Below are 28,000 nucleotides of genomic sequence, written 5' to 3'. Positions count from 1 at the left end.
GCGCTTTGAGGGAGAACCCGTTTCTTGGGTCAATATGTAGCAACAGCTCCGCTTGTTTGAGAGCGAGCTCCCAAATCTCAACTCTGACATCCGCCGGTGAACGTCTCCTCTCCTCGCTGGAGGATTATATACATGTGTGTCTCCTCTTCATTTACACCGAGACGGATTCACGCCGTGTGGAGGATTTCATCGCCCCCGTCGGTCAGCTGTGTTGTGGATACGATACGGAGGTAGGTCGCTGTCTGTCTGCCGACAGGTGTCGTGCCGAGGAGTGATCGTCTGCCAGAAAGTGATCCCCGTCCGCGGGAGCCTGTTAAACTTGTATCTCCCTGTTTACCTGCGTCTACGTCTGAATCTGGCTCATACAAATACACAGAGGTTAATTTTATTTATGTGGCAGGTGTACCAGCCGGATATGACCAGCTGTTATAAAATATAATATCACACTGCGTATTAACAGCAAATCAAGCGTTGGTGTTGTGATCCTTCAGTCAAATTGGATGGGTTAGCTGGGAGGTGGGCCTGGCTCTGTAGGCCATCGGTAAGACCCGCCTCGCTAACGTTAGCTCGCCGTGTAGCTCTGGCGCTATCTCTCGCTGCCTGGTAGCTTTCCAACCGGCGTCACACTGGGCCAACGCATCCGGTTGTTTTAGCTCGGCGTGTATTGCAAGGCAATCCAGAGGCAGCGAGCTCAAACTGTGGCAGCGGCAGCTCGTTGAGGCACTTCCGGTGCCACTGATTCGTAAAGGCAGTTGCCACTGCTGCCACTCTGTTTGGGGCAACTACCGCTGTTTGTATTTATTTCTCCTTACATTTGCTATGACTTTACTCCTCTGTCTGAAATGATGATGGTGAGAAGCTGGTATTAATGTAGCATTATCCAAATTAATGTTCATGCCTTGTGAACCTCAAAGTTTTTTGAATACTAAAGTCACCCAGTCCTTTCTACAATACCTTTGCTATCTTTGACACGTAAAACCTGCTGTTGGTGTCTGTTGTTGCAGCTCTGTAGCCCCTTTTTAAGGTTCCATTATTAACATTTACCATCACTGACACAATATGTCATTACAATAGACAATGCTATAATTTAATGCTTAAATTTAGTTATTATGATTTGCATTTGCGCAAATTACTCAAACATAAAAAGGCGATTATTTACACATTTTGAATGCCTATCTGTCATCAAAAGCAAAAAAGGTTTTATTTTTCAAGTTGTACATGGTAACCTTGGTGGAGATGAACTTGAAATTACTGGTTAGCCAGGAAAGTAAAAATAACAGTTTGCTTCAATATCAGTAAGTTTCACTTTATAAGGATAAGCCAGCCTGAATCAATATTGCTGTCCATGGAGTCAGTGTCAGTTAACTGAATTCATATAAATACTGAAGACATACAACTTGGTTAAACAGTAGTAGGTCATTCGCTGTTGGTTGTTTACAGCTTTTTTTGTCAATTTTTTGCCTCCAAACAGCGTGGCGACAAAGGCAGCTGCCTCCAAACAGTCTGGCAACAAAGGCAACTGCGTCGAAGGCAGCTGCCTTTAAACACTATGAAACTGTACATGTTGTATTTATTATCATAATTTGCCTTTACACGAATTCGTGGCAGTTTTTATTGACACCGGAAGTTGCTCTACGAGCTGCCGCTGCCACGATTGGATCTTGCCCTTACTGACTCAATCAGGGGCGGAAGCTTGGACGTGACACGGTATACACGTCAATACACCACAAACGCTGAATTTAACTTTTTTTAAAAACGTGTTACACGTGATAACACACCGTGAAATAAACGCACCTCGGATTTTCTAAACACAGCCAGGGATGTGTTTTTCAAAAACGTGACGTGGGAATCATTCATGGCTGGTTACGGATTAGCTAACGGCAGCTAACTCGCTGTGTGTGCTAGCTGTGGCCGTTAGCAGGCTAACAAAGAGCCGTTGCTCCTCCTCGCTTTGTATGCTCGATGTTGCCGTATTAGATGGTGCCGGTGTCACGTAGGAGACGGTGAGGAATTGGGTGCGTTGGGAGAGAGGTGTGTGTGTGCTCAGATTAAAATATGAAGCTAACGAATACGCGCTGTGTGTCTGTTTTTGTGTATCGACATGTTCTGGCCGCTAACGCTGCCTCGGGTTGGCTTTGACATTGTGGTTGCCTGCGCTGGAAATGGCTGCATCCGTGTCAGGGTACCGATGGGTAATAAGTAATAAGGTTGTCATTGCAGGCCTGTTAACGATTATGGTTACACGTGTCTTCTGCTGCTTCAGCTTAAATGCTGGGGCGGACTTGTGCTGCTTTAGCTCGTAATGTACAGAAGCTGTTTAGATAATGGTCTTAATCTCAGTTAATCATGTTCATTAACTTAATACGTAGCTCTGTGTGTGTGATGTCGTCCTTGTGCCACAGACTGAGAACAAATCGGCTGTCATCTGTGCTCGGTTAGTTATTTCTGCTCTTGACCAAGCGTGGGGCTGTGAGAGGTTACTGTGTCACTGCAAAGGGCTGTTAGGTGCATTTGGAATTGGTCCCAAATTACATCCTTCGGTGCTTACTTTAACACTTGATATAGATAAAACATGTCATGCTTGCTAATCAGTTTAATGTTTTTTATCGATTTGGGCTCAGTTGGAAATGTGATTAAAGTTGAGGACCTGCAGTGGAGTCACGGTGACGGGAAACATGTGCCCTCACTGTGCATGACATGTCTTTCGGCAAGACACCAAATCTTATCAGAGAGGGAGTGGGTCACTAGATGATGTTGCTTCAGTGCAGCACACGATTAATGCTCATGTAGACAAGCAGTAGACTTACGTGTTGTCTGAGGCACTGGTTATATGGTTTGTGTCAGCTGTGCTTACGTGTAAAGCAGTGTTATTAAACTTTATGTATACTGTAAATTCTGCTTGCGAACACTTAGGCTGGTTTCTTACTAATCTTGTTGACATTTGACATGATGCTGGTTACTTTACAAAACACGTCAGTGAACTTTTGTTTTCTCTATTCTCTTGCAGTGAAACTCGACTGGAATATATCTGGAGTGTCCCGACAATCTGCCTTTGCCTGCAGTAGGACGTTTGGTCCCTGTCGTAGGTTGTGCATTCGTTCCTCTCCAGTGATCCCCTATGCTTGAGAGAACCTGGAGCCTGAGTCTGACAGGATGGATGGTGTGGACCTAAAGAGACTCGCAAATCAACATCAGCCCTCTGTCTCTTGCTACGGTGTTCAATCCTTTTCTATCTACAAGAGAACACCTCCCATTCTACACCTCCAGTCTCTGTACTATATGTGTAAATACTGAACAATAAAAAGACAGAAAGAGATAGAAGTTGGAAGACTTTCTATCTTGTTTCTTTTTAAAGCAGAGATAAATATTGATTATACAAGGCTATATCACGGACATGGAAATATCTTTGTTTTAATTTTACTGTAGTTGTACCCCCTTACTCTTGGTGTGGGTGGTGGGATGTCGGAAAAGCCAGATGACAAAATGGTGAAGTTCCTGGCCCCCCCCCAGAAGAGTGGAAACGGACCCAGTTCTGATTCAATGATGGGTGATAGCCGCCAACCGGCAGAAGTGAGACGGCGGCATCACACCATGGAGCGTGATCGATGTAACCCTGAACACCGTTTCTTGCGTCGGAGTGTCATCAGTGATTCCAATGCTACAGCATTGGCCCTCCCTTTACCCAGCAAGATCCCCATCCCTGCTCCCCAACGGGTTCATCTACGTGAATCCGTCCCTCAGCGGCAGCAGGCTACTGCTGCTTATTTGCCCCGGACTGAAACAACTTTAGCTCAAAATGAAAAGTCTGCTGATAGTGGCAGAGGAATAGTGGAAGGAAAAGACATAGAAATAGCTAAGGTGGAAGTAGTGCCTTTAGAACAGGAGGCTGCCAATGTACAAGATATCTGTGACGTGGTGGTGGTGTCCCACTCCGTACCATGCTTGGGAAGAGATTTGCCAAGTCAAACAGAAACTGAAAGCACCACTGAAGTGAAGTTGCACCATGGAGAAGAAGAGGGAGAAGAATATAAGGACTCTGCTAAGGCACGGGCAGAGGCAGAGCAGAGAGAAGCTGAGAAAAAAGTGCAGGATGACATCGAAGAGGCAGAGACCAAAGCAGTGGGAACATCACCAGATGGGCGTTTCCTAAAGTTTGACATTGAAATTGGACGTGGCTCCTTCAAGACCGTCTACAAGGGCTTGGACACTGAGACCACAGTGGAGGTGGCTTGGTGTGAGCTTCAGGTATGAAATTGGGATAACTATAGTTCTTACTATTGACCTTCACTTATTTCTATCACTCTAATTCTGTGCATGCGTCTACACATTAACAGCTATGAGGACATCAGTTACTCACGTTCTTTGATTGAGCCACCTTTGGTGTTGCAGTCTACTGCAAGTGTCCATGTTCAGGCCTGCTTTTACCAGGCCTGAACATGGTGGAGTGGAACTAATGCAATTTTCTTCCACACTGTTACCTGAGATATAGCCTCTGTCATTTCCCCTCTGAGAAACATGCCAATCATTTCCTATGTTTGCATTTGTCAGCAAAACCTTGCAAATTTCATTTTTTGGGTACAACTCAGTCAACAGCGGTCGTAAGGACTGCACATAAAGTAAAACATTTTTATTTTGCCATAAAGATGCACTATCAAGGCTTGTATAATAAATGTTTATAACTATGACCAATGAATAACCAACACTTACCCTTGAATAGATATCAAGGTAGACTTTTTTTAATTGCACTGGTAGTTTGCAGAATTGAGTAATAATGATAATGATTTCCTGTATTCAGTTTCCACAGTAGCAAATTACTTTAAAGGCCCTTTTGAAATGAATTATGATAACTTTCCTCCACACATGCAGAATTATCTTAGCAATACATTATGCTGTAACTGCAAATTCTTGTCTTCAGAAAGGGGAGATTCATTATTTAGGTTAGGATGGAAATCTTATCTAAAATGCTGTAAGAAGTCAGTAAAACTTAAAAATGTCATTGTAATGATTATAGTTAGCAAAAATGTCCAGGAATTGTTGTACAAAGAGTATTCGGTTACGTTTTATTCCTCTTTTTAAACACGTCTCTATTGAACCATATATATTTATATCTTAGGTTTTTTTCCTAAAAATGCTTGTCTAAAATTTCTGCAGATGTGCTGTCTGTTCTGCCAAAGCAGCTCCAGCTACATGGCCCATAGCAAAGTTTGACCTCATTCACCAGATGAATGTTTGCTTTTACTGTCACGCTTTCCCCCTGTCATGAGAGGCACAGGCCTCACACAGCAGCACATACAGCCACAGCTCATGCACACTGGTTTCAGAACAATGTGAAGATTGAAGGCACGTGCCCCTCCCCCCTCACACAGAGCGAACCACGCGCATGCTCAGTTTGTTTCTGCTCCGACCGCTTGTCTGAATGTAAAATGGGTCACATTCCTGATAGAGGAATCTCCTGTGTGAAGCACAGCAGGCTGGCCTGCCTGCCAAGGCCTGTTTCTTGGGTCAACCCCCCAGCTTTCTGTTTTTTCTTTAATCTTTTTGTTTCAAATTCCTACTACTTCAATTAGTTAAAATTACACTGTAAGTCGTTTTTATTAGTTTTTCTTGTCTAAACATAACAATCTTTTTTTCCCCCTCTTTCTTTCTCTTTGATCTAAAAACAACTTATTGGCCAACTGCTGTAGCACACATGTGAAATTTGATATTTTGTTCCTTAACCACAGTGATTGCTCCAATTTATCTTCTTTGTTAGTACTTTGATTTCTTCTATGGCAAGGTGATATTTAGATGAGAGGTTCAGGTTAGTGTTAGGCTACAGCTAAGGATAAGTAGACATCACAAGGCAAAAGACTTGAGTGATTTATAAGTTATTGTTTCTTGAGTCAATAATTTATTAATTTACTTGAGATTGGGGCTTGAATCAGTATGTTAGCAGACAGAAAAAGATCTTTGTAATATCCTGTGACATTGTCTGGACCAGTTTGAAAAGGCAAGCGAAAATCTAATTGTCCTCATCCATCTGTTTGTTCACTCGGTTTGTAGAAAATGATTCCCCTCACTGTAGAATTCAGTCTTTGTCAGGTACTACTTGTATTTAGGGTCCGATCCAGTGGAAAGGGCAGATTTACTGCAATTCTTAGAGTTGAATGAGAACCAGCTTTGTTTAAGGCTTGTGGTCTGTTCTGAAATATGAACATGTAACCTGACACTCTCGTCCCCCTTCGTTCCTCTGTCAACTCAAGAGTTTCAGTCCTACAAATGGTTCAACTACACACACAGTGGCTGAAATCCCCTAACATGTGGTCCTTAAAGCTGTCCCATGATCTCTCCACTGTTGTTACATTCCACATACATCCTGAGGGCACATTTCTAGAACATAATGTTAAAATACATATGCAGGACTCTACGCTTGAATGCTAATAAAACCTGTCCAGCAAGTTTTCCCTTCTTAAATCTTTAAATCTTCCTCAAACATCGCAAAAAATGTCCAGGCCAACACTGGCAGTCCTGTCAGGATGTAATGCAGAGTTGCTGCAGATCCCTACACTGGTGTTCAGTTTTACGTGTAAGTGATCAAGCAAATGTGTTTTTTCTTTGTACTTTTTAATTGATCACATTTATTTTTGGGACAAGGGACCATGTAGGAAAGGACTTTGCATAAACACATGTATCTCAAATCTGTTGGACACATAAAATGTTACACCAAGGTCTTAAGTAGTTACAGCTATTTCACTCTGGACCAGAGAATTCCACTGATGGACGATCCAGTCCACTTTCCCTCAAGCTATGTTGCAACCACGGCTAAAAACATGAGTATGTTAAGTTTAAATGAAATGGCCCTGGTTTAGTGTGAGGGACCATCTGTCCACAGTCTTCTAAAAATTTCTAGGCGTCCACCCTTTTTCACCCACCCATGAACCCACCCATTTGTTTCGGATCTCAGATTGCAGGCATGTCTGAACAATAAGTAGGTCACCACGGAGAGGAAGTTGAGGAATAGAGAGGAATACATTAAGGCGCCTCCCTTTTCTTACTCACTCATCCATCTTCGACCATGTCATCTTCCACTTATCTACATCTCCCTCCCAGGTATCCTTTGGAAGTTATAGGAGCTGCCTGTCCAGCTGGCTGTTGGTATCCGCTGAGATTGACATGCTGTATTTAAATAGTGGAACAGTGACTCATCTGTAATTATTCTTCATCATTGCTAGTCTTTAAGTTTACTGTACGATTTTGAATTTTAGTTGTTTATTTCTGAGTTGGACATAAAAAAATTAGGAACAAATATCCTATTTAGTAATGATTGCATATACATATGTTATCTGTGGATTTATCCACAAGTGCAGGCTGTTTTCAGTTGGAGAAGCCTTGCCTATGAAAAATATTTTTTTAAGCCGATGATTCACACAAATCAACGAAGTCACACTCAGCAAAACGTGAATTTAGTGGCTGTCATCAACAATGAGAATACTTTGACGATTCATGGTGTGTGGCTCGACTTAATTAAGATCAGATGATGAGTCATTTCACAAATGCCTGTATGACTCATGCCTGTCTTTTGCTGACAAGAGAGTGATCTCCGACCTCATTGCCATGTGTCAGAGTTTCTCTGTAAAACCAAATATTTATTTCCAAAGACCTCAGATCTCAAACCGTGTCTCCCAAAGGGCTGCATCGAGCCCTCAGTGTCAACCTCAGAGCAGGGACCTGACAGAGCCAGCCTTTGGCATGATCACGTGCTTTTTTCACTCACTCTATTTTTAGTATTGTTTGGTTATTTATGATGGCCATTGCCTAGAAGCAGTATTTTCTGCTCCACTTTGGTCATACTGTAGTTAACTGGAGTTAGATGTGTTTCACATTGGAACCGCTTAGGTCATAATACGTCCAGATAGTATTGGGGCACAATGATTATTGTTAAAATAATAAAATTATATGAATAGCAGTATGTTTCTGATGGCAGGGTAGAATCCTGAAATATTGAATTGATATTCAGTGTAATTAAGTTGTATTCCACTGTTGTGCTTTATTGTAGAGGAAGTTAACACGGGTAGAATAAAAAGTTTGAGTTATAATTGAAATTAACTAATTTGGATGATATTGTCACCGTCATAGTCAGACTGTCTAAAAACAACATGACAGGAAGTGTGTGATTGCATATAGAGCAGGGAAGTAAGATCAGATCACAAGTGATCACTTGAGACATGTGGAGACACATCCTACTGTCAGGTGTAAAGTGATGAACTTAGAGCTCTCCACTTGTGATCAGATCTCTTGTGACACATGGTGATTAATACCACATCTGACTGGAGCCTTATTCACTGTTTAATCTTCCTCCCAGTGCAGCAAGTGATTTCACACTAAGGTTTGCTTACTGGTAGCTGATGGGCGAGTCAATCTTGTTTTAACCTGAAAGCAAGGTGTTGCAAAAGTCGGTGTGTCATCATTTCAAACGATAATAATGTTTTGTAGCCTACATAATTTGTTTACATTTATATTTCTTAGTCAAAGAAAAAGCCTGCGTGGTGGTGGTGGTGATTTTTGCCCTCTGTAACAGAATGACCCATGTCATCCTCTGGGTGACGCATACCCAGATGATGACATTTTTTGACAAACACTCAGCAGTTAACCAATCAGAGCAGAGCATTTTGGGCAAAACATACCATTCCACACTGAGGCTGAAAAGAGGCACAGTAGAATCCTACTCAACCGTACACTGGGTTTATATCATATCTTCTATGCGAATTGGGTTTGTGCTTTGACCTTGGTTGCTATGGCAACTGCCATTGGGGAATGGGCCAGCTGGATCCTTCCAGTGTCTTAACAGATATCCTTGATACAGAGAGTGAACTATTGCTTTTAGGGCCTAGTTGGAAGTGATCTGTGGAAACACTGTGTAACACTACCCCAACAACTAAAAAAGGAAGAATTACTTCAGTCAGATAAAGCTGCTCTGGTTTAACTGCAGCTGCTGTTGCCTCTCCCTCAAAGGAGCATGCAGAATATGACCACACTACTACCACACGGTCTGATTTTCGGTTTTTGCTAATGGTGATCATCATGGGGAGGTTTTGAGCTTCACAATCTAAATTACGTAAATTATGGGAGAGTCTAAGAGGAGGATGGATAACCAAGCCACAGCCACCTCAGCTGATGGGTTGACTCACCTGTCAGTCAAGAAAATCTGCACAAAACATTACTTTTGCTATTTCACTTAATTAAATAGCTTATAGTGATGACACACAGTAAGAATGGAGTATTTGGCAAAACGCATCGTAAGCAGGGACGTTAAATATTGTTAAATATTCTGGAAATGTGTGGGGGGTTTTCTCCCCTTAACGACTTTCCTGACCGTTATTGATCTGTTCAGCCACTATCCAGTAACCAGTTTGTAGGCCCAAGGGAACTTTCAAAGAATCTTCTCTAAATCTGTTGTTTTTCAAGACCAGTTAATGAGACAGAAAAAAGATGAATGGCATAGGTCTGGATAGGTAACCTTTGGCCTCGCTGCTTAGGGCTCGTGGATCAGATAGGAACTGTGACCAGTGACAGTAAGCAGGTCACATGTTTCAGAGCTTTCAAGTCCAGTCTTTCAAGTTACAGTTGATAGGGAGTGTGATGTCTATCTCATGATTTAAAGATTGTAAATTCCTGGAGAGATTTTACTGGTCCGGGGCCTCTTAAAAAATGCTCCACAGGCCCTACATTCTTTTAAGGAGTGATGGCCACCTACTAAATATCGCATACATATCTACAAGTGAAAAACTTTGGAGCCGCCTGTTAAGTACAGATCCTGAAATGTGCTTTGTTAAGTCGTAGCAGTGTGTTAGCATGTGACTTCACAAATCACTACAACCTCCTCAGTTTTTTTTATGCAGAGTTTAAGGTAGATGTGCGTTAAGCAAGTGAATATAATATATCTTACAGGTAATGCAGTTCTTACTGGTTTGCACTTGTAAAGGGAAGTATTGGCAGTGATAGTATGTGGAAATGCTTTCATTGATACAGCAGTTCAGTGTGTGTGGGGGTTGTGGTGCTACACACCCAAGGCCTGGAACTCTGTGACTGCTGCTGTGCATGACTTTTTCACATGGTGCACAGAAGGACGAATGGGAGCCACTGCCCCACTAGATAAATACTCTAGAAAATAGGTCAGTCGATCCAAGTCAATGGAGCCTCCACTACTTGTCTATCTTCTCTAAACCTCTGGTTTCTTGACATTTCTTCTGGTTTAGTGTCATCTCCTCTGCTCCTAATTGTTTACAGGTTTGCCATCAACCTTTTCATTTTGTGTTTCCTGCCCTGTCTCAGACAAGAAAAATATTCACCCTCAAACCTCCAGAACGCCTCCAGCAAGGGCCACAGCACTCTCAAATATGTTTTTCATTGCGTGTTGTCACTCACTGGAAAGTTTTCAGTCTGGTGCTGACACACACACAAATTCAAACAGGCATTCTCCACAGGGCTCCAATAGGCTGTATTTCCTGGACAGCCTGGACTATTGCCAGGTCTCTGGGGTTTTCAAGGAAACTCTTTAGCTGTGGGGTTCCACACCCCAACTGTAACTCGCGCATGTTGTGTATATAGGCCATACCAGGAATTGCTCAGGAAACATGAGACGGGTGGGTTTACACATTCCAGATTTTTGTTAAGACGCCAAACCTACAAAAGGCATTTCTGCCTTATCCATATTTATTTTCCAGTCATTTTATGGAATGTTAAATCCATCAGGGCATATTGCTATCAGGCCTATATACATATCCCCACGAGTAATTGACAAACCCCTCAGCTGCCACACATTTGTCGACTCGTATCATCCTTATCTTTATTCAGAATATAAGACCTGTTGAGCACAACATTAGCTTCATACCAGATACATATGTAATAATCATTAACATCTATCAATGTGGCTAAAGTGAACAATGCTAAACAGTCTTATTTACCAGATTGAACCAAACAAGAACGCTCCTAATAAATAATCAATTTACATGCGTTACAGCAGGTGTTTTTCCAGATGTATACACATGACGTGATATGTCTATTTATAATATCCTCTGGTTATGGTGATTTATAATTAATTTCCCTCACATTGCTTAAACCTACTTTAGAGTAGAGTGTGTGTCTGTTTTTTGTTTGTTTATTTTTGACATAGTCTGCACTGTACTGATCTTTTTTTAATACTGTGGCTCTTAACTTATTTTGGTTTTCCTCCAATCTGGGACAAAGCTAGACACGCTCCTTTTGTTACATAGTCGTCTGCCAGAGAAAACAGGGACACATCCCTGTGTGTCTCAACTGTGTATGTGCTTGAGTCAGAGTATATGAGCAAGTGCTGAAAGAAAACTGTGTGTACTAATACCTTTTTTATTAACCTTTCAAATACATTTTTTGAACCTGGAATGTCTAGAAGACTGACTTATGACTTATGATCAGTTTGCAGCATTCAGATGCTGCATAGGAAAAACACTCTTTCATGGCCATTAATACTGATAATCTTTATCATTTCAGATATTTGTACCTCATCTTTTCTAAACCCGTACACATCTGTAAAAAGCATTGCCCTCTGAGTTGTGTGAAATTTTCAAACAGTTTCTCCTATTCTCCTTTTTGCCCCCTGCAGGATCGTAAGCTGTCAAAGACAGAGCGGCAGCGCTTTAAGGAGGAAGCGGGGATGTTAAAGGGACTGCAGCATCCCAACATTGTCCGTTTTTATGACTCCTGGGAGGGACCCTCCAAAGGCAGGAAGTGTATTGCTCTGGTCACGGAACTCATGACATCTGGCACACTCAAAACGTGAGTCTCCAACTGGGCTGAAATAAATCACAAATCAGGACTCAGCATCCAGATTATTGATTATGATTTTTTTTATTATCCCAGGTTTTAGATTTTTTGGCATTTATTTTGAAGTCTCCATGAAAGACCAGCCTAATTTGTTCTGTGTTATATTTGATACTTTGGGGAAATGCAGCAGAGATGATGTTAGAAAATTATGATCTATTTTCTTACAGATATCTGAAGCGTTTCAAAGTGATGAAAATTAAAGTGCTGCGGAGCTGGTGTAGACAAATCCTCAAGGGTCTTCACTTCCTCCATACTCGGGCTCCCCCGATCATCCACAGGGACCTTAAGTGTGACAACATTTTCATCACAGGCCCAACAGGGTCTGTCAAGATTGGAGACCTGGGACTGGCCACACTCAAGCGTTCATCCTTTGCCAAGAGTGTTATAGGTACGACCCCAAAGTCATTTTTATCTCCTTGTCTTTATCCTGCTTTGGGACAGCACCTGTTCTGAGGTCATGATGTTCTGTTTGTATTGACAATGATGGTGTTGTAAAGAATATGTTTTCCTTTGTCTTGTTTTTCTGACGATGTGGTTCAAAAACAGACCACAGCGTTTCAGCTGTCTCTCAAACCACAGCTCAAATGGAGGCCAAATAATGTGGTAATCTTAGGCAGATAACCACAAGGCTTTCGCTCTTTGCACTTCCACAGTATTTTTTTATCAAGTTTGGTCACTGTACAGAATATTTCTGTTCCATGTTTCTCCAAAAAAAAGAGAGTTTTTTTTTCAGGCAACTACTGAATGTAAGTAGAGCCAAACATTTCTCATCCTGTTAAATATTAATACCAGTATTATAATGGTTGTCATGCCTTCTTGCAGGCTAACCTGGCCATGGCTAAAGGTATGGCCATTGCTTCTGTTGTAGACTGGTCTTTGTTCTGTGGTTTGGAAATATGTGGTCTGTTTGCCGGTTACACTGATAATGTTTAACATCTCTTTCTATGGATTTGCCTCAACAGGTTTTTTGCCTCTAGTGTTTGTCTCTTACTGTCTTTTAAAATATTGCAGGACTGCAGAATGTTTTTGCTCCTTCTTTGTGTCCAGGGAGCTCTCCACATTTTCTCTCTGTCAGCCTCTTGCCTTTTTTTCCTTTATTTTTTTATTTTATTTTTTTTACTTTCACATTCTTGGGTATGTTTTTTAAAATGTAGGCTCTAGCCTCAGCTGTGCCCAATTCTGCTGTTTGGAATGAATAGGGTACTGCTGGTCATTGAGTAAGTATGAACTTAAATGGGCCTGGTAAGTCTGACAGTGTGCTGTAACATACATCAATATCAAAAACAATTACATTCAAATAATCAATCAGTTTTTCTGTGTAAGACCTGAGATTTAATGTAAGATAATTAATTAATAGAATAAGACTGATATGCATGAATACACTGCTCAACACAGTAACTAGCTATGGGACCTGCTTCTCTCAGCCCTGACCGTAACGTTTGCTCCTGCAGTTCAGGAAGAGACGGTAAGTCAGACTACCAAAGGTAAGTGTAAGATAAGAGGCAATGTTCATGTGGTTGTAAGGTAAGGTCTTGACAAAAGTTGTTCCATAGCTGGTCATATTTTCATACCCAGATCATTGGCATCCTTTGGAAATTCCACTATATATTGGCCTGGATATAAAGTGCCTAATTTTAAAGCTAATCTTTGAATGTAAAGAACATTCATTTTGGCTAGCGAGTGTGTTCTGCATATCGGTAACCTCAGTCACATTATGTCGCACCATGTTAAGGTCTTACACAGACAAACACGTGCCTTCTTCTCTACAATCTAACTGAGCCCAGCTTCTCCCTCCTTTTTTGTTTTCTGTCTCTTTTTTTGCTTTCCTTCCCCTTTTTCTTTTTTTCTCTCTCTCTCTCTTCCAACTTTCACCTCACAGGTTCTACCCCCGAGATGTCAGCAGGCTGGTCACTCTTCTCAACCTCCTCTTCCTCAACCCCTCACGGGTTAGAGGAGCAGAGGGTCAATGGGTTGTGAGAACCCCACTCAATCAGTAAGGAAGTTCGAGAGTTCTGAATAGTTGTTCTGATTTAAGGTACCCCTGAGTTCATGGCGCCTGAGATGTATGAGGAGAAGTACGACGAGTCAGTGGATGTGTATGCCTTTGGAATGTGCATGCTGGAGATGGCCACCTCAGAGTACCCTTACTCAGAGTGCCAGAATGCTGCACAGATCTACCGCAGAGTTACCAGCGTAAGTCCTCTTTTCAACCATCCAAGTCACCCCTATGCCCCTGCCTTCACCTCTTCCTATGTGCCAAGAAGGCTAGTTTCCCATTCTGGAATAATTTTATATTCCTGCTCTCACTTCTTTATGCAGCTCATATTACATTTCTGTCCTCTAGTGTTGTATTTCAGCTCTTAACTTGATTGTATCCCTGTATCTCCTATACAATTTCCCCTTGCCCTTATTGAGTGACCTTCAATAGAAAACACTTTATTAACACAACAAGCCTCTCAGATTCACCTCATATTGTTTTAGTTTTTTCTCTTCCTCTGCAGTGTGGTGTATGTTGGTTAATCATGTAGATATGAGGTGTGGATGATTGAACAAGTACAGCCCTGCTGTTTCTCTAAGGGCTAATGGTTCAGTCTTGTCATCATTGCAGAAGGGGCAGTAACTGTCATAGGAAGAACAACATATTTTTAGTGTTGTTCATACAGGTTACCTTTGAAATGCATGGGTCACTGATATGATTCATACATATGATTCATACAGTTATGACACTCATAGATAAAAAAAAGTTGAACCTGTTCCCAGGCTGTTATCTAGAAAGTATGTCAGTTTATCATTAACTGCTTAAGCACAAATACTGAAGTCTTTGCCACGTGATTCAAAAGTGCATTTTCATTCCCCCCCAGAGCAAAGTAGTTATTTTGTTCTTTAATGAGCCGCTAGTAGCTCATACTGTAGCGCACCAGACACACCTGCCTCAGTTTAGAAGCAAAGTGCTATTGTGTTGTAGAGCCTACATATAGTTAGCGAGACATCCTCTGTTTTTACAGTAGTACTCCTTGGGGATGTAGGTTGTTCTTCCTATTTTCTTATTTCAGCGCAGCTGTGCAGCTCTCATCCATTCATCGTCGTCCTTTTTCCTGTAGAAACAGGCAGTTTCCTGTTGCTTATTGCCTCAATTCATCATCTCTCATCAGCTGTCCTCCACCGACTCATGCCCTCCTTTTCCCATCGCTTGACATTTCACAATCTCTGAATGCCGGCAGACAGAATGCATAACATAACCCTTTAACATTATTTGAATGGAGATTGTTTCTTGGGAGCAACCCTCTCCAATTCATTCAGCAAAATAAATTCCAAAACAAATTTAAAGGATAAAGTTAGTTTAAGGTGGTCATTATTTCAGATATTAACTATTTTTGTAATGCTAATGTTCAGTTTGAACTAAAAACGACAACGAGATATGGGATAATATCCAAAATATAAAAAAGGTCAAACGAGAATGAAAATTATTCTCATTCTGGGTTCTGTGTTTCCCATAGGGGGTGAAGCCGGGCAGCTTCGACAAGGTGGCCATTCCCGAAGTGAAGGAGATCATCGAGGGATGTATTCGCCAGAACAAGGATGAGAGGTCTTTAACTCAACAAGACAACATTTTACAAGTTGAGCACTGTCAAGGTCTCCAGAAAATCATCTTAACTCACTGCCTGTCTCCTCTATATAGGTATTCAATCAAGGACCTTCTGAACCATGCGTTCTTCCAGGAGGACACAGGGCTGCGCGTGGAGCTGGCAGAAGAGGATGATGGAGAGATTGAGGCTATTAAGTTGTGGCTGAGAATTGAGGATGTAAAGAAACTCAAGGGAAAGTACAAAGACAACGAAGCTATTGAGTTTTCTTTTGACCTCGACAAAGATGTCCCAGAAGATGTGGCTCAGGAAATGGTGAATTAACCTTTGAAGTCTTAAAAAAAATATATATATATATATACTTATTAACACGTATAAACACTGCACAACAAAAAAAATTAGTTTTTGTTGTCATCAGTATCTTCTACTTTGTCTTTGTACTGTAGGTTGAGTCTGGGTATGTGTGTGAAGGTGACCACAAGACCATTGCGAAGGCCATAAAGGACAGGGTGTCTCTAATCAGTCGGAAGAGAGCACAGAGGCAGCAGGTGTGTCCATACTAACATACACTATCATATGTTATCATATCTGTCATAGATTGTGTGTAATTGTGACATGATGTACACGTGACTTGCCTTGTAATGGCCTCTTTAGAGATTTTAATACTTTTGGTGCTGACTGTGTTAAAGGTCAGAGAAAATCAAGAGAAGAGACGGCTGGAAGAGGAGCAGCAGAATCAGGTGCTGCCTGCACAGCAACCAGTCCAACTAACCAGCACGGAGGTGCCTCAGCCCCAGCCGGTGACTCAGTCTTTTATCCCTCCACAACCAAACCAACACAATCCACAAATGTGTGCTCAACCTGCATCTCAGAACCTTCCTAGTTCGAACTACAACACTACTCAATCAAACCAAATCACTGGCATGGCTCAAGTGATCCCTTTTGTGCCCCAGTCAACTGGGCAAGTCCAAGTTCATGGTCAGAGTATGGCCACCATCCAGCCAGAGTCGGAGGAACCTGAAGCCGACCAAGCCGAGGCCCAGCCTCAGCCTGGAATATCCTACAGCTCCCCTCCCAGTCAGCACCCTCAGCCCCCAGTGTCGTGCCTGCAGACACAAAATGAACAAATGCAACAGCAGCAGTTGTCAGTGGTGAGTCATTGTGTGTGTGTGTGTGTGTGTGTGTGTGTGTGTGTGTGTGTGTGTGTGTGTGTGTGTGTGTGTGTGTGTGTGTGTGTGTGTGTGTGTGTGTGTGTGTGTGTGTGTGTGTGTGTGTGTGTGTGTGTGTGTAAGATGCATTTCCAGTCGTTCCTTAGAGTTAAGTATATATTTATAACAAACATACAGACGAGATTTCTGTGTATTCGATTTTGCTTGTTTGGCCCCCTGTTCTTTGTTTTCCAATGCCCAGTTATACAGTCACAGCAGTACCAGTTGCATGTGATGTGACCAAAATGAACATAATCCTCTCACCCGAAAACATGGCCCAACGGGAACACGTGCCCTGTGTTTACATTCTGCTCCGTCTCATTTTCATCACGTGCTGTTGTTTTTTCTCTCTGGTGTTCAAGGTTCAACCCCAGATTCAAGGTGTCCAGCCTGAAGTTGTTCCTCTCGCACCTACAAACCAGTCTGTTCCCGGGGGACCGCAACAGGTACATGTTGTCCTTTGTGTCTTAATAACCTTCAAAGAGCAACTTAACACCAACTGCCTTTTTCACTGACCTCAAGTTAAAGTTCAAATCTTGTGCCCTAAACAACACATCTAGCAGTAATGTCAGCGTTACCTGAACACACACCTAGAGCACACTCCTATATCACTGCAGCAAATGTGAACTTCAACCAGTCTGTGTCAGCAAAAACATGATTGTCAGGGGGTGTTAAGTTAACCTTTTAAAGTCTATAGCTTCAGGCAGCTGCATTAAAAGTAGCTGAGTGCTCCAAGTCCCAGTTTTTCCCTTATTATTTTTCTTTGGATTCTCAAGTTTCCTACTCTTACCCTGTGTTGTGTTATGTTTTGTTTCTTATAGTACGGAGTGTACTACCAACCATCGCTCCCCCCTCAGGTAGATAAAATGTCCCATTTTCCTGTTGCCACTTTTAAATACACGCACAGACTTACCGATATTATGTCCTGGGGGGAAAAATAAACTCCATGTCTCTATTGTTTTGTCAGGCAGTCTCAGTCTTTGTGGTTAGTTTTAACTCAGGTATCCTACATGCAGAGTTGATGAAAATTGTCAAATGGTATCTATGTAATCCAAGAGGTAAGTGCATCTGGCTCTGGACCAGAGCCACAATCAGAGAGATTTAGATTAGAAAGAAACCCGATTTGCAGGCTGTACCCTCATTGCCACTGTTCAAATTTGTCTGGTTTCTACCACTCAATCTTTATCACTTCTATTCTTTTAGATTCCCAACCAGCAAGTGATGATCCCCCAATCATCTCAGCCAACTGCTCCACAACAGCAGCAGCAGCAGCATCAACTACAGCAGCAGCTGCAGCAACAACAACAACAACACCCAGAGAGCAGCTCTTCTCTTCAGAGCTCTACTCTACCACAGGCTCAGACTGGAGCCCAACAGCTACAGGTGCTGCACACTCCTCTGCTGTTGAAACTTATTATGCATATATCTTTGAACTTGTCTTTCCTTAATTCATCATTTGCTACCATATTAATTTCCTTATGTCCGTTTTTTCTAAATCTTTTTTCTCCTCTTTTTCTCGCACATTATTTCTGCGGCCGTCCACTTTCTTCTTCCACTCTTGCGTCTGCATGCTACTCAATCCTGCATGACTTTTAGTCTTGGGTCAATGATCCAAGTACGCCCATCATGTCTCCTCCAATCAACGCTGAGCATCTATATTTCCTCTATCAGGCCTCATGCCTCTCTGTTTTGCAGGTACTCTATAGAGCACAAAAGTCACTTGTGTTTGTGTGGGTGTATTTGGGTCAGGTGTGAAGCATGTATCTCACACTTCCTGATACAGTTTCTCCTCCCTGGAGCATTTTCCTGGTGCTCATTTGGCATATTTTGTATACATTTACATCAAATTCAATAAACACAGTCATGTAAATTATATTATAGAGCCTTAGTAAAAACACGAGTAAGACAAGAGTAAAGTTTCCTTTTCCATCCTCTGCATTAACACCACCACAGACCAAAATGTCTACTAAATTATCAGAGCATTGCACAGTATTTGTTTTTATGATTAGGATTTGAGCAGTGCCCCAGTTCATACAAGCTAAGTGCATGCAATAAATAAAATACATTTGATCACAGTTACAATACAATGATAGTATTATAAAAAACAATAAGGCAGGAACTGGAAAGTGAGACAGCAGAGGAAATGAAATGAAAACTGCTGCACAACATCATTTACAAGCTACGGTTGCAGCCGTGTTCCAGGGCAAGAGCATGTTGAGTCAACCCAACTAGTATGAAAAATATCAGAATGTGATTTTTATTTTTTTCTACACAGTATGTTGTGTCTGTTTATCGAGGGATAGATCCTGTGGGAATTCAGCAACATAACCGACTTGTTTTTGTGCCTAAACCTTTTTAATTTGTAAGTGAATAACATGGGAATAACAAAGTAAAATGGAGAATGACAAGTCAAACAAATTCAAGAAATAAAAATAAAAAGGGGTTCAAACTCCAGGCTCTGGGGTGAAAGTCATCCACCTCAACTTCATCTGTATGTACTTGGTGGCTCTTTACACTCTCATCTGACCTCATCCTAAAGTCTTTATGGCATGAAACAGTCAGTTCTTTGACACAAATACTGCACCAATATTTTCTTTTTATGTTCTCGGCCTCATATTTACACTCAGAGATGAATAATGGAGTCTGGAGCCAGATACAACTCATTTCACCAGGTTCAACGGCTCCATCTGGTGGATGAACTCGTTTTAATCATTACGTTTGCTTTCAATAGTAGGTCAGCATAAATTATAAAAATGAAATTGAATGAATGAGTAACACACCTATAAACAATAATTGGCTTTACTGTTTTAAACCCCTTAATTGTTTTATATATTAATGCAAAAAAATAAGGGATTTGAAATCTTGGGCTTGATTTTAAGTGTCTTTTTGTTTCAGGCCTCTGTGAGTGTTCCTCAGTCAACACCAGGCGAGCTGCTAGCTGGATCTTCAGTTCTGATTCTACCATCTGTAGAAAGGTGAGAACGTCTTTTTCATTTTTAATGGAGGTTTCATGGGCCCCACACAACCTGCCCGATCTCCCTCTCATGGATTCATGTCTTTCCCAGCTGCCTGTCGGATACAGCTTCTGGTCTTAGTGACGGCAACGATGGAAGTTCTACATCAGGAGGTCGCCATGAGGGGCGCTCACTGAAGCGTCACCAGAGACGATCCGTGCGCAGCCGCTCCCGCCATGAGAAGATTGCAAAGGCCAAGCTGAACGTGCTCAGTGTAAGGAACTGAACTGATCATGTCCTTTTAATTTTTATAATCAAGCTCTTGGTCACTTAACATTTCAATTAATTAAAATGGTTGTTTTGCAGATCTCGAATGTGGGTGACAGAGTTGCAGAGTGTCAGCTGGAAACCCACAACAGGAAGATGGTCACCTTCAAATTTGACCTTGATGGTGATAATCCAGAGGAGATCGCACAGATCATGGTAGTACTGGTTTGATTGATCAATAAACATGTATAGAAATATTTACTGTCAGAAGGAAGATAATCTCATTCTGCACTTACAATACTCATAATATATTTATATAGTTCTGCTTGGCGACCATTCACAAAATCCTATTGAATGACAGCTGATGATGACAATTCACTGTGAAATGCACATTCAACTATTGTTTTTCCTCTTTTAATATCAGCTGCCTCAACCATTGACAATGACCATAACAAATATGCAGCCACTCTGAGGATCATTCTCACACTACATGTAATGGTAGTTGCTCATTTTTGTTTTCTGTTCCAGGTTGAGAGTGAGTTCATCTTGGAGTGTGAGCGGGAGTCTTTCATTGAGCAGGTCCGTGAAGTCATAGAAATGGCTGACGAGAAAGGAGAAGGGATAAAGGAAGCTTTTCCCCAGGTAATTCTTTACTACACATCATCTTCTTCACCCTCCATGACAGTTTTGATCTGCACTGTCTGAACCTATAGGGCTTTGCCAACTACATGTTGTCTCTTTGCAGATGAGTGACCTCCAACAACAGCCTGCGCTGTCTGTTCCCATGCTGCCAGGTAAACGACCTTTATTCAAATATACAGTGTTTAATGTCCAGTTATTGATTTTCCTCCTGTCTCATATCTGACTTTTCTTTTTTGGCCTTCCCATCAGGTATTTCCCCCAGTACGACCGCGCAGGTAGTTCATTCAGCAGGACGGAGGTTCATCGTCAGCCCGGTGCCAGAGTCTCGTCTTAAAGAGCAGTTCTTTGGAGTTTCTTCTGCTAATACTTCATTTGGAGATGAACCTGGTGAGAGAAAAGTTTGTTTTTATTCAGTTTTGAAATCAGATGTAGAAGATGTCTGTCTATTATAATATTTAAAATTAGTGAGGGGCCAAGGATTAATATTGTAGCACATATACATCTTTATTGTTGGCTATAAAAAAAATATAGCTCCTAAAATATAACATTGTAGAAAATATAACCGCCATGTTTATCATCTGGTTTTCATTATTTCACAGCTGTTTGCAAAAGCAGTCCCTACTTATTTCTCTACATTTGTAAATTTGCCTTTATATAGTTTTCATATCTTGTAATTACTCCTTTTTTTTCCTAGCTCTCCCTTTGGCACTGGGCCTTTCTCTGTCTGCTCCATCCGGGATCCTCCAGCAGGCCTTCGGTAACATTAGGTCTCGTTTAGAGAGAGGCAACACGGTTGACCCCCCTTCTTCTGAGCAAGAGCCAGCCACCATTCCGTCCACTGAGGCTGGTCTCGGCCTGAGTTCTACCAATATCCTGGCTACTCCTGAAGCTGTAGCTTCCACCACCAGCACCACTTTCCCTCCTGTGTCTCTCCCATCTACTGTGACATCCTCACTGCCTCCCTCCACTGGGAGGGTTTCCCCTCCACCTATATCCACGCAGACCCAAACTCCCGTTCCTGACGCCAGTGATCCCAGTCCACCCCCTCAGTCTTCTAGTGAAACACCCTCCTCACAAGTTCCAGCACCAGCTCCCAACATCCCTCCCGCATCTTCTACCATTTCTCCTCCATCAGCACAGACCTCCGTCCCCGCAGTCCCTGGGCCTCAGGCAAGTAGTAGTTCTGTGTCTGTCTCTTCTGTTGCTGGAGTTCCATCTACCAGTACTAGTACTCCCCCTGCTTCAGAGCAGCAGCCTTTTAATGGTGCTGTTACATCTTCTCAGCCCATGAATTCATCCATCCATCCACCACAGCACACAACCTCCCAGCCTGTTCCTGCTTCAGCTGCTCAGAATCAGGTCCAAGCACAGCCAGTGGAGGCAGAGGGGGCTGAGCTCCAGTCAAAGGCCGCTGGTGGAGATGACATCCAAGCTCTAGATAAGAAGCTCCGGTCCCTCTTTAAAGACCAGAGCACCGCCTCAGCGTCATTGGATCCTAGTCAGAACACGGGGACCTCCTCTCCTCCCACTGGGACTTCTTCCCCTCCACCTGGAGCCGTCATGGTGCCTCCATCAAACCTTCCTCTCACTTCTGGGGTGCAAGGGCTTCTTGGCTCCACAACCACCCCAGGACAGAGTATGACCCCGGGAGGACATACCCATACCCCCCCAACAAAGCCCAGGGCACAGGTTAGTGAAAACTGCTGCCTCCAATAATGAATCCAACATGCAGTCTATTGCAATAATGAATGATTTAACTCTGCTCTTTGTTTGTATTTTTTTAGACTCTACCCACTGGTTTTGATCCAGCTGCTACACCTCCCTCTGACATCATAGCCCCGTTTCCTGGACCAAATCAGGTGAGATCTACATTATCCCTGCAACACTCCCTGCCCCAGGGTTTTTAGAGCACAGAGGTTCTAAGTATATCACGTGCACTACTTATTGAACCACTTATCCTGTTCCTCATTTCCTATTTGTGTGACTCCACAGTCGCATCAACCTCTGGGTAGCTTGGATGCGCAGTTGAGGAGAGCTCTGAGCCCAGAGACAGTTCAGAGGGGTAACAGAGCACCGCTCCCAGCAGCAGGTTTCACTCTGGGACGTTTCCAAGTAAGTTGACACACAGATTCAGATTATTTTTTGGTGAATTCTGACTTAAAGTTTGGGCTCATTTTTATAATAATTACCTCCTTCCTCTTTCTCAGGTATCCATTCCAGATCACTTTAGCGCTGTTTCCTCTTCCTCCCTCACACCGTCATCTACCACATCCTCCTCCTCCTCCTCTTCTTCCTCTTCCTCCCCCTCAAGTCCAGAAAATACCCTCCACCGGTCATCCAGTCTGTGTAAAGTAGTTGCTGAAACTGATGGTGTTAGTGGAGCCTCATCTCTCTCTGCCGGTCGGTCCGGTCAGCCCACCACCATTGGACGCTTCCAAGTGTCCCCGAGCAGCAATGCCACATCCGGATCCAGCACCGGCTCTAAAGTGGGACGATTTTCAGTCACAGGTGTGCACCAGGTTCACAGCACATTCACACTAAATCTTAGTTACAGAGACTGGTTTGATAAAGTAGTTTAAAACCCTCCTCACACTGGACTAATGTGTTACATGGGGTCCTACTATATTGCACACTGACGAGTACCACACAAAACTGATGCTTCACAGTTTTATCGGTTAAATCACAGCTTTCATTGTAACTGAAGTGACAAAAGGAAAGATGCTGTAAGTAGATGTCTGTCTGATCACAGCCATCCGTTTTCCTCTGCCTCATTCATTATTTTTAAATATATTCTGTTGGCAGACGCTGCAGTGGGAATTGTTAATGAGAGCTTTGATAGAATTTAGAAGTTTAGTGAACTTATCTATCTACTCAGCTTGAAATACATTTGGTTTTCATCATATCAGAAGATAGTCCTTGGATCAGTGTATTCGCAGGAAACACATTTTGTCTTAATCCCGCGCACAGAACATAAATTGATGTCAATAGTACATTTGTATCCCTTCTGTGTTGCAGTGACCTCATGTGTTTTATTTCCCTCAGTGACTGCAGCGACAGGCTCCAGCCCATCACACGGCTCCAGTAGGCAGAACGGACCCTCGTCTTCCACCTCTGACCCACATAATGCACATACACATTACAGTAGTGACAATGACGACTCGGAGACTGAGGACGATGCTTTGCAGAAAGAAATTGGCCATCTTAGAGAGAAGTATGTCACATATTCATCCTATTTTACACTACTCTTATTTTATGTTACTCCACAGCTCTGAAGTATTCATAAGTTCTTTCTTCTTTCTTCTCCCGCTCACAGACATATGAGCGAGATTCAGATCTTACAGTCGCGTCAGAAAGAGGAGATTGAGGCTCTGTTTACGCGAATGGGGAAAAATACTCCTTCCTCTGTCTTCTCCCCGGCTGCGGCCATGGCGGGAGGTCGACGTAGGCTGAAAAGCAAAAGCTACAAATCAGCTCGCAGCAGTGGACAGCCCGGTTCCATGCACTCAGGTGAGTTCACTGAACAGGCTGTTGTGTTTTTTTGATTCTCAAGACAAATTTAATATCAACTTTGGTGTCAATACTTAAGTTTGTGTTCTGTTTATGCTTTACCAAATATCTAAGTTGTTCATGTGTATATCTGAACCTCAGTCTGTGCTTTGGTTCCCCAGGATCCCCTCCAAAGCAAAGACCTCCCGCTGCATCAGAGGTCTCACAAATGACAACAGAGGCATCCCAAGCAGTTGGCAGCTCGTCCATACAGCAGCTCCGATCCTCTCCGTCCATGCCCAGCCTCAGTAGCTACTCCGCAGGTTTGTGCAAAGTGTTAATCTCATCTCAGTGACTTGTTGAAATAATTTCCTAAATTAATTTTCTAATTCACATCTCACCTCTCTTCTCATTTGCCAGGATTGAGTGGGACCAGCTCCTTAAACGGTTCAGGGCCCTGTCAGAACCATTTAGCTTCGCTGACCCAGGCGACTGGACCCACTCCTTCTGCCTCTCACACCCAGAAGGGTCAAGTCACCTTCACTAAAGACCTGCACCAACTGGTGGATAACTGGGCCAGAGACGCCATCAGCCTCTGCAAGAAAGGTCCTAAAACTGGAGCACAGGCGGCACAGGCACATGATGTAAGCCTTCACTTCATTCTTTAATTCAAAATGATCCTTAGCATTTTATGATCACGTCTGATATTTATGTTTTTGTTTACCACTTACTTTATATAATAATGCAGCGTTATCAGTAGTAAGATTTTCTTTTCCCTCTATAACAGATAATTCCCCCAGCCAACATGGGCCGTAAATTCTCAGCTCCAGGTTACCTCTGCCCATCGCTTCCCACGCCTTCTAACGCCACATCCACCACCACTACCCCAGCCAATCCCTCTGTCGCCATGGGGCCCCGCAAAGGCTCCCTGGGCCCAGTTGCTCCGGGGTTTGGATATTCCTCTCCCCAGTACAATGCTCCCCAGTGGGCAGGACCCACAGGCACGTGCCAGGTCGGCATGCTTAATCCTGCGCAGCCACTACCACAGTACCAGCCGCCTACGACAGCCTCAGTGACCACAATGCAACAAGGCTACCACATGGGAACCACACCAGCACCCCCGAAACCAGTCAGCCACGGAGGGTCCAACCTTAGGCCGACGTAGCCCAGTCAGAGCCCCGGTCCAGGAGGAGACTGCAGGGCCACACGGGGCCGAGAGCCAGACAGTCGCTGATTGAGAACCACTAGCTCTCTTTGCTGGTCAGCTGGCTGTGCTTTTTTTTATTTTTATTTCTTTTATCATTTTGTGTTATGAGTCGACCTGTGTCCTCTCAGGCAGAACAAAAATCTGTTATTGGAGGGAGAGTGCAATACACACCCGCAGCACATGAGTCTCACACTTAGCCTGCCATTAGCTGTGGAAATGAGCCGTGAGGAGTGAGGTGGTTGTGTCTGGTGATGTAACGACCCAAAGGCACAGCCGACAGCAGCCAAAGATGTCTTTCTGCGAGCAGACGCTGTAACGTCGAGATTTATTTTTGAAGATGAGGGATTCTGGTGGACATCCTTACTGGTCCTGTCTTCACTGAGGACAGTTTACACCACAACACAACACACACACACCTGATTAAACATTGACCTGGTTGAGTGACTTGGGGTGGTAGGTTATGTCGTCTCAGAGAGTGAGGGGAGAATGTGAGTGTACAGGAAGTGGAAGATACGAGTGGGACAGTTGGCTTGTTCCAGATGGAGCAGTACGAAGAAGCGAGGAGGAGAAGAAAGACATAGTACGTCAGGCTGGAGTGTAACGGAGAGGGTCGGAGTATGAACACCTCCCAGTGGCTACCTATTAAGTAAACGCAATAATGGCAAAGAGTAGATAAACTGTCCCTTGTAACTGTGGCCTTAATCCCCAAACACATTAAATACTTTGTACATAGATATTTCTTCACTGGGTTATGATTCCATGTTTAGCATATTTATGTCCCTGTGAGAGTCTGTGATTTGAGTTGTCTCTTATCATATACATTTATTATCATACTGATTTATTCTTCACGTCTGACAGGTAGGCCGGTGGGTCTGCCACATTGAAAAGCGTTGTCCTGGTGTTGACCGCCACTCGAAGCTGAAAAACTGAAGAGGTGATGCTGCTGTAGATCACAGTCTGGGTAGTGGGTGTTTGCAGGGTGATACGTTATTTTTATTTACACAGGAATGAAACCTTGTCGAGAATCTTAAGTTGACACATGGAACCACTTCATTTAGTGTCTGCTCATCATGTAGAATGATACAGTTTGAGTTTATTAATGGTAATATTTGTAATTTTCTGAGTCAGGGGTGGGGGGGGGACGCAACCTCCCCACTCCACCCAGGTGTTTACAAAGATCATGCACGTCTCTAGATTAACAGGTCGTCACATTTAATATATTTAGCCGCCACCTCTCAAATCACAAGTGTCTGGGGTTCTCTTCCTGTGGTCTGTTTTTGTATGCGTTATTTAATAAAACAAACAAATGTTCTTTATGGACCTGTATTCAGCCATCAGAATTTGATGTTGTTTCACTGTAATTATTATTAAAGGTTGTTAAACAACATGTAGTTAAAGGAATATAAAAAGTGCAATTGCAGGGTTGTTATTGGTATTCTACTCACCACGCAGGAGTAAATCCTGAGGTTTATTAAGCTCATCATCTATAACTGCCCTGCCCCCCCACCCTTTTCTATTTTATTGTATATACGTTCATGTGAGGAAAGTGCTTTCACGTAACGCTCGACCCACTCTACATGCACACGCACTCTAACCTGTAAACATGAGGGACACTTTAGTGCCTTGCATCCTCACTATTGACAAGTTCCAGATTCATTTAGTCCTGTTGTATCCGTGACTGTGCTGCAGAAAAACTTAACCTGTAAACACAACCTGACACACAACTCAAGAGGATGTAACACTCTGAAACGATGGACCAGACACACACACAAACACACACGCAGAACAAAGAGCACACTGACTAATGTGGAAACCAATTTTTTTTTTCTCTCTCTCTAGTTACATTTTGTGTTGGTTGTGTAATCAGCTGTGAATTTCTATTTGGCTCATGCGTACATGGTTTTGCTGGCATTTATTTCTGTGGATTTATCATAAAAACTGTTTCGTGGAAGCACTTGTTCAGGCAGCGAGCGCTGTACAAGGTTCCGAAGTCTTCATGCTCCTTTCGTCTCATCACCTCACGGTTGCCATGCTGTCATTGTGACTCCTTTGCCTGCTTGTAGATTTGGATGAATAGTAAAACTTCTCTAGAGAAAAAATAAGTTACTGCAATGCAGAATATGCAATGTTTAAAGTTTTATAAGGGCCGAGGGGTAATGGAAACATTTGCATGCTGATGAGGGTTGTTACTGACTTCAGTGTTTTTGATATTGGAATATTAGTGATCTTTTTATTATTATTTGCCTTCCTGAGAGTCATCACAAAGTGTTGACACCTTAAATTGCCATTCACCAATATCACAGACACAACTTCATTATCAGACGATCCGCATATGAGTTCTGCATGCTGGCTTCACTGGTGTGTAATCTTACAACTGGCCACTGTACAGCACAAGCTCACAACAAAGCTTTAGGTCCATATGCTACTATGTAACAGTCAGAGCTCCATCAGTACTGTTCCAAGCTACTGACACACAGTGATGTTTGTCAGGTTCTTATCTCTGATCCCTCCCTACAGACGTCCTGTGATTCAGTGTCTGTTTTGTGTATGTTTTTCCACATTGTACAAAATGTAAAAACAAATAAAAATATCAATGAAAGCACTTGTCATGTATATTGCTGTCATTAAAATGTTCTAAACCAGAATGTTATGTAGTAATTTGTTACTGACTGAACATTTATCCAGGGTAAATTGGGTTGTCTTACCATCACCCTATAGTTTAAAATACTAAAATTATATCCAAAGGCCCTAAAACATTTCTCTCACTTGAAATATTTGACTCAATCAGCAGCAGCTTATTAAAGTTTAGTA

The 28,000-nt window shown here is 42.6% G+C and overlaps 1 protein-coding gene across 7 annotated transcripts; it reads left to right on the top strand.

The window, feature by feature from the left end:
- The first annotated feature begins 8 nt into the window (after positions 1-8).
- On the top strand, positions 9-27,788 carry LOC118109932 (serine/threonine-protein kinase WNK1). 7 transcript variants are annotated; one of them, XM_035157404.2, is made up of 29 exons: positions 9-230; positions 3,008-4,245; positions 11,621-11,793; positions 12,009-12,229; positions 13,877-14,034; positions 15,339-15,427; positions 15,521-15,740; positions 15,872-15,973; positions 16,115-16,576; positions 16,996-17,079; positions 17,455-17,490; positions 17,837-18,016; positions 18,230-18,328; positions 19,529-19,608; positions 19,699-19,861; positions 19,954-20,070; positions 20,383-20,496; positions 20,600-20,648; positions 20,746-20,883; positions 21,191-21,666; positions 21,781-22,185; positions 22,281-22,355; positions 22,489-22,608; positions 22,704-23,004; positions 23,539-23,707; positions 23,810-24,003; positions 24,165-24,305; positions 24,403-24,626; positions 24,770-27,788. In XM_035157404.2, the coding sequence occupies exons 2-29, from the start codon at positions 3,460-3,462 to the stop codon at positions 25,145-25,147; spliced, it is 5,754 nt and encodes a 1,917-aa protein (XP_035013295.2). In that variant the 5' UTR covers positions 9-230; positions 3,008-3,459; the 3' UTR covers positions 25,148-27,788. The 7 variants fall into 7 exon arrangements, with proteins under 7 accessions (XP_035013295.2, XP_047195961.1, XP_047195965.1 ...); XM_047340005.1 differs by having other exon boundaries at positions 21,191-22,185; XM_047340007.1 differs by lacking the exon at positions 9-230 and adding an exon at positions 1,569-1,707 and having other exon boundaries at positions 21,191-22,185.
- The last annotated feature ends 212 nt before the right edge of the window (positions 27,789-28,000 follow it).

This window comes from Hippoglossus stenolepis, chromosome 5, assembly GCF_022539355.2.
Source record: "Hippoglossus stenolepis isolate QCI-W04-F060 chromosome 5, HSTE1.2, whole genome shotgun sequence".
Lineage (NCBI taxonomy): Eukaryota > Metazoa > Chordata > Actinopteri > Pleuronectiformes > Pleuronectidae > Hippoglossus > Hippoglossus stenolepis.
The sequence above is the reverse complement of the archived record's forward strand: the minus strand, read 5'-3'. Positions and strand labels throughout refer to the sequence as shown.

Coding starts and splice junctions, on each gene's coding strand:
- LOC118109932 (XM_047340005.1), top strand. CDS start 3,460: ATGTCGGAAAAGCCAGATGACAAAATGGTGAAGTTCCTGGCCCCCCCC. Junction 17,080..17,454: donor TTCCCGGGGGACCGCAACAG/GTACATGTTGTC, acceptor TGTTTCTTATAG/TACGGAGTGTACTACCAACC. Junction 24,306..24,402: donor CCTCAGTAGCTACTCCGCAG/GTTTGTGCAAAG, acceptor CTCATTTGCCAG/GATTGAGTGGGACCAGCTCC.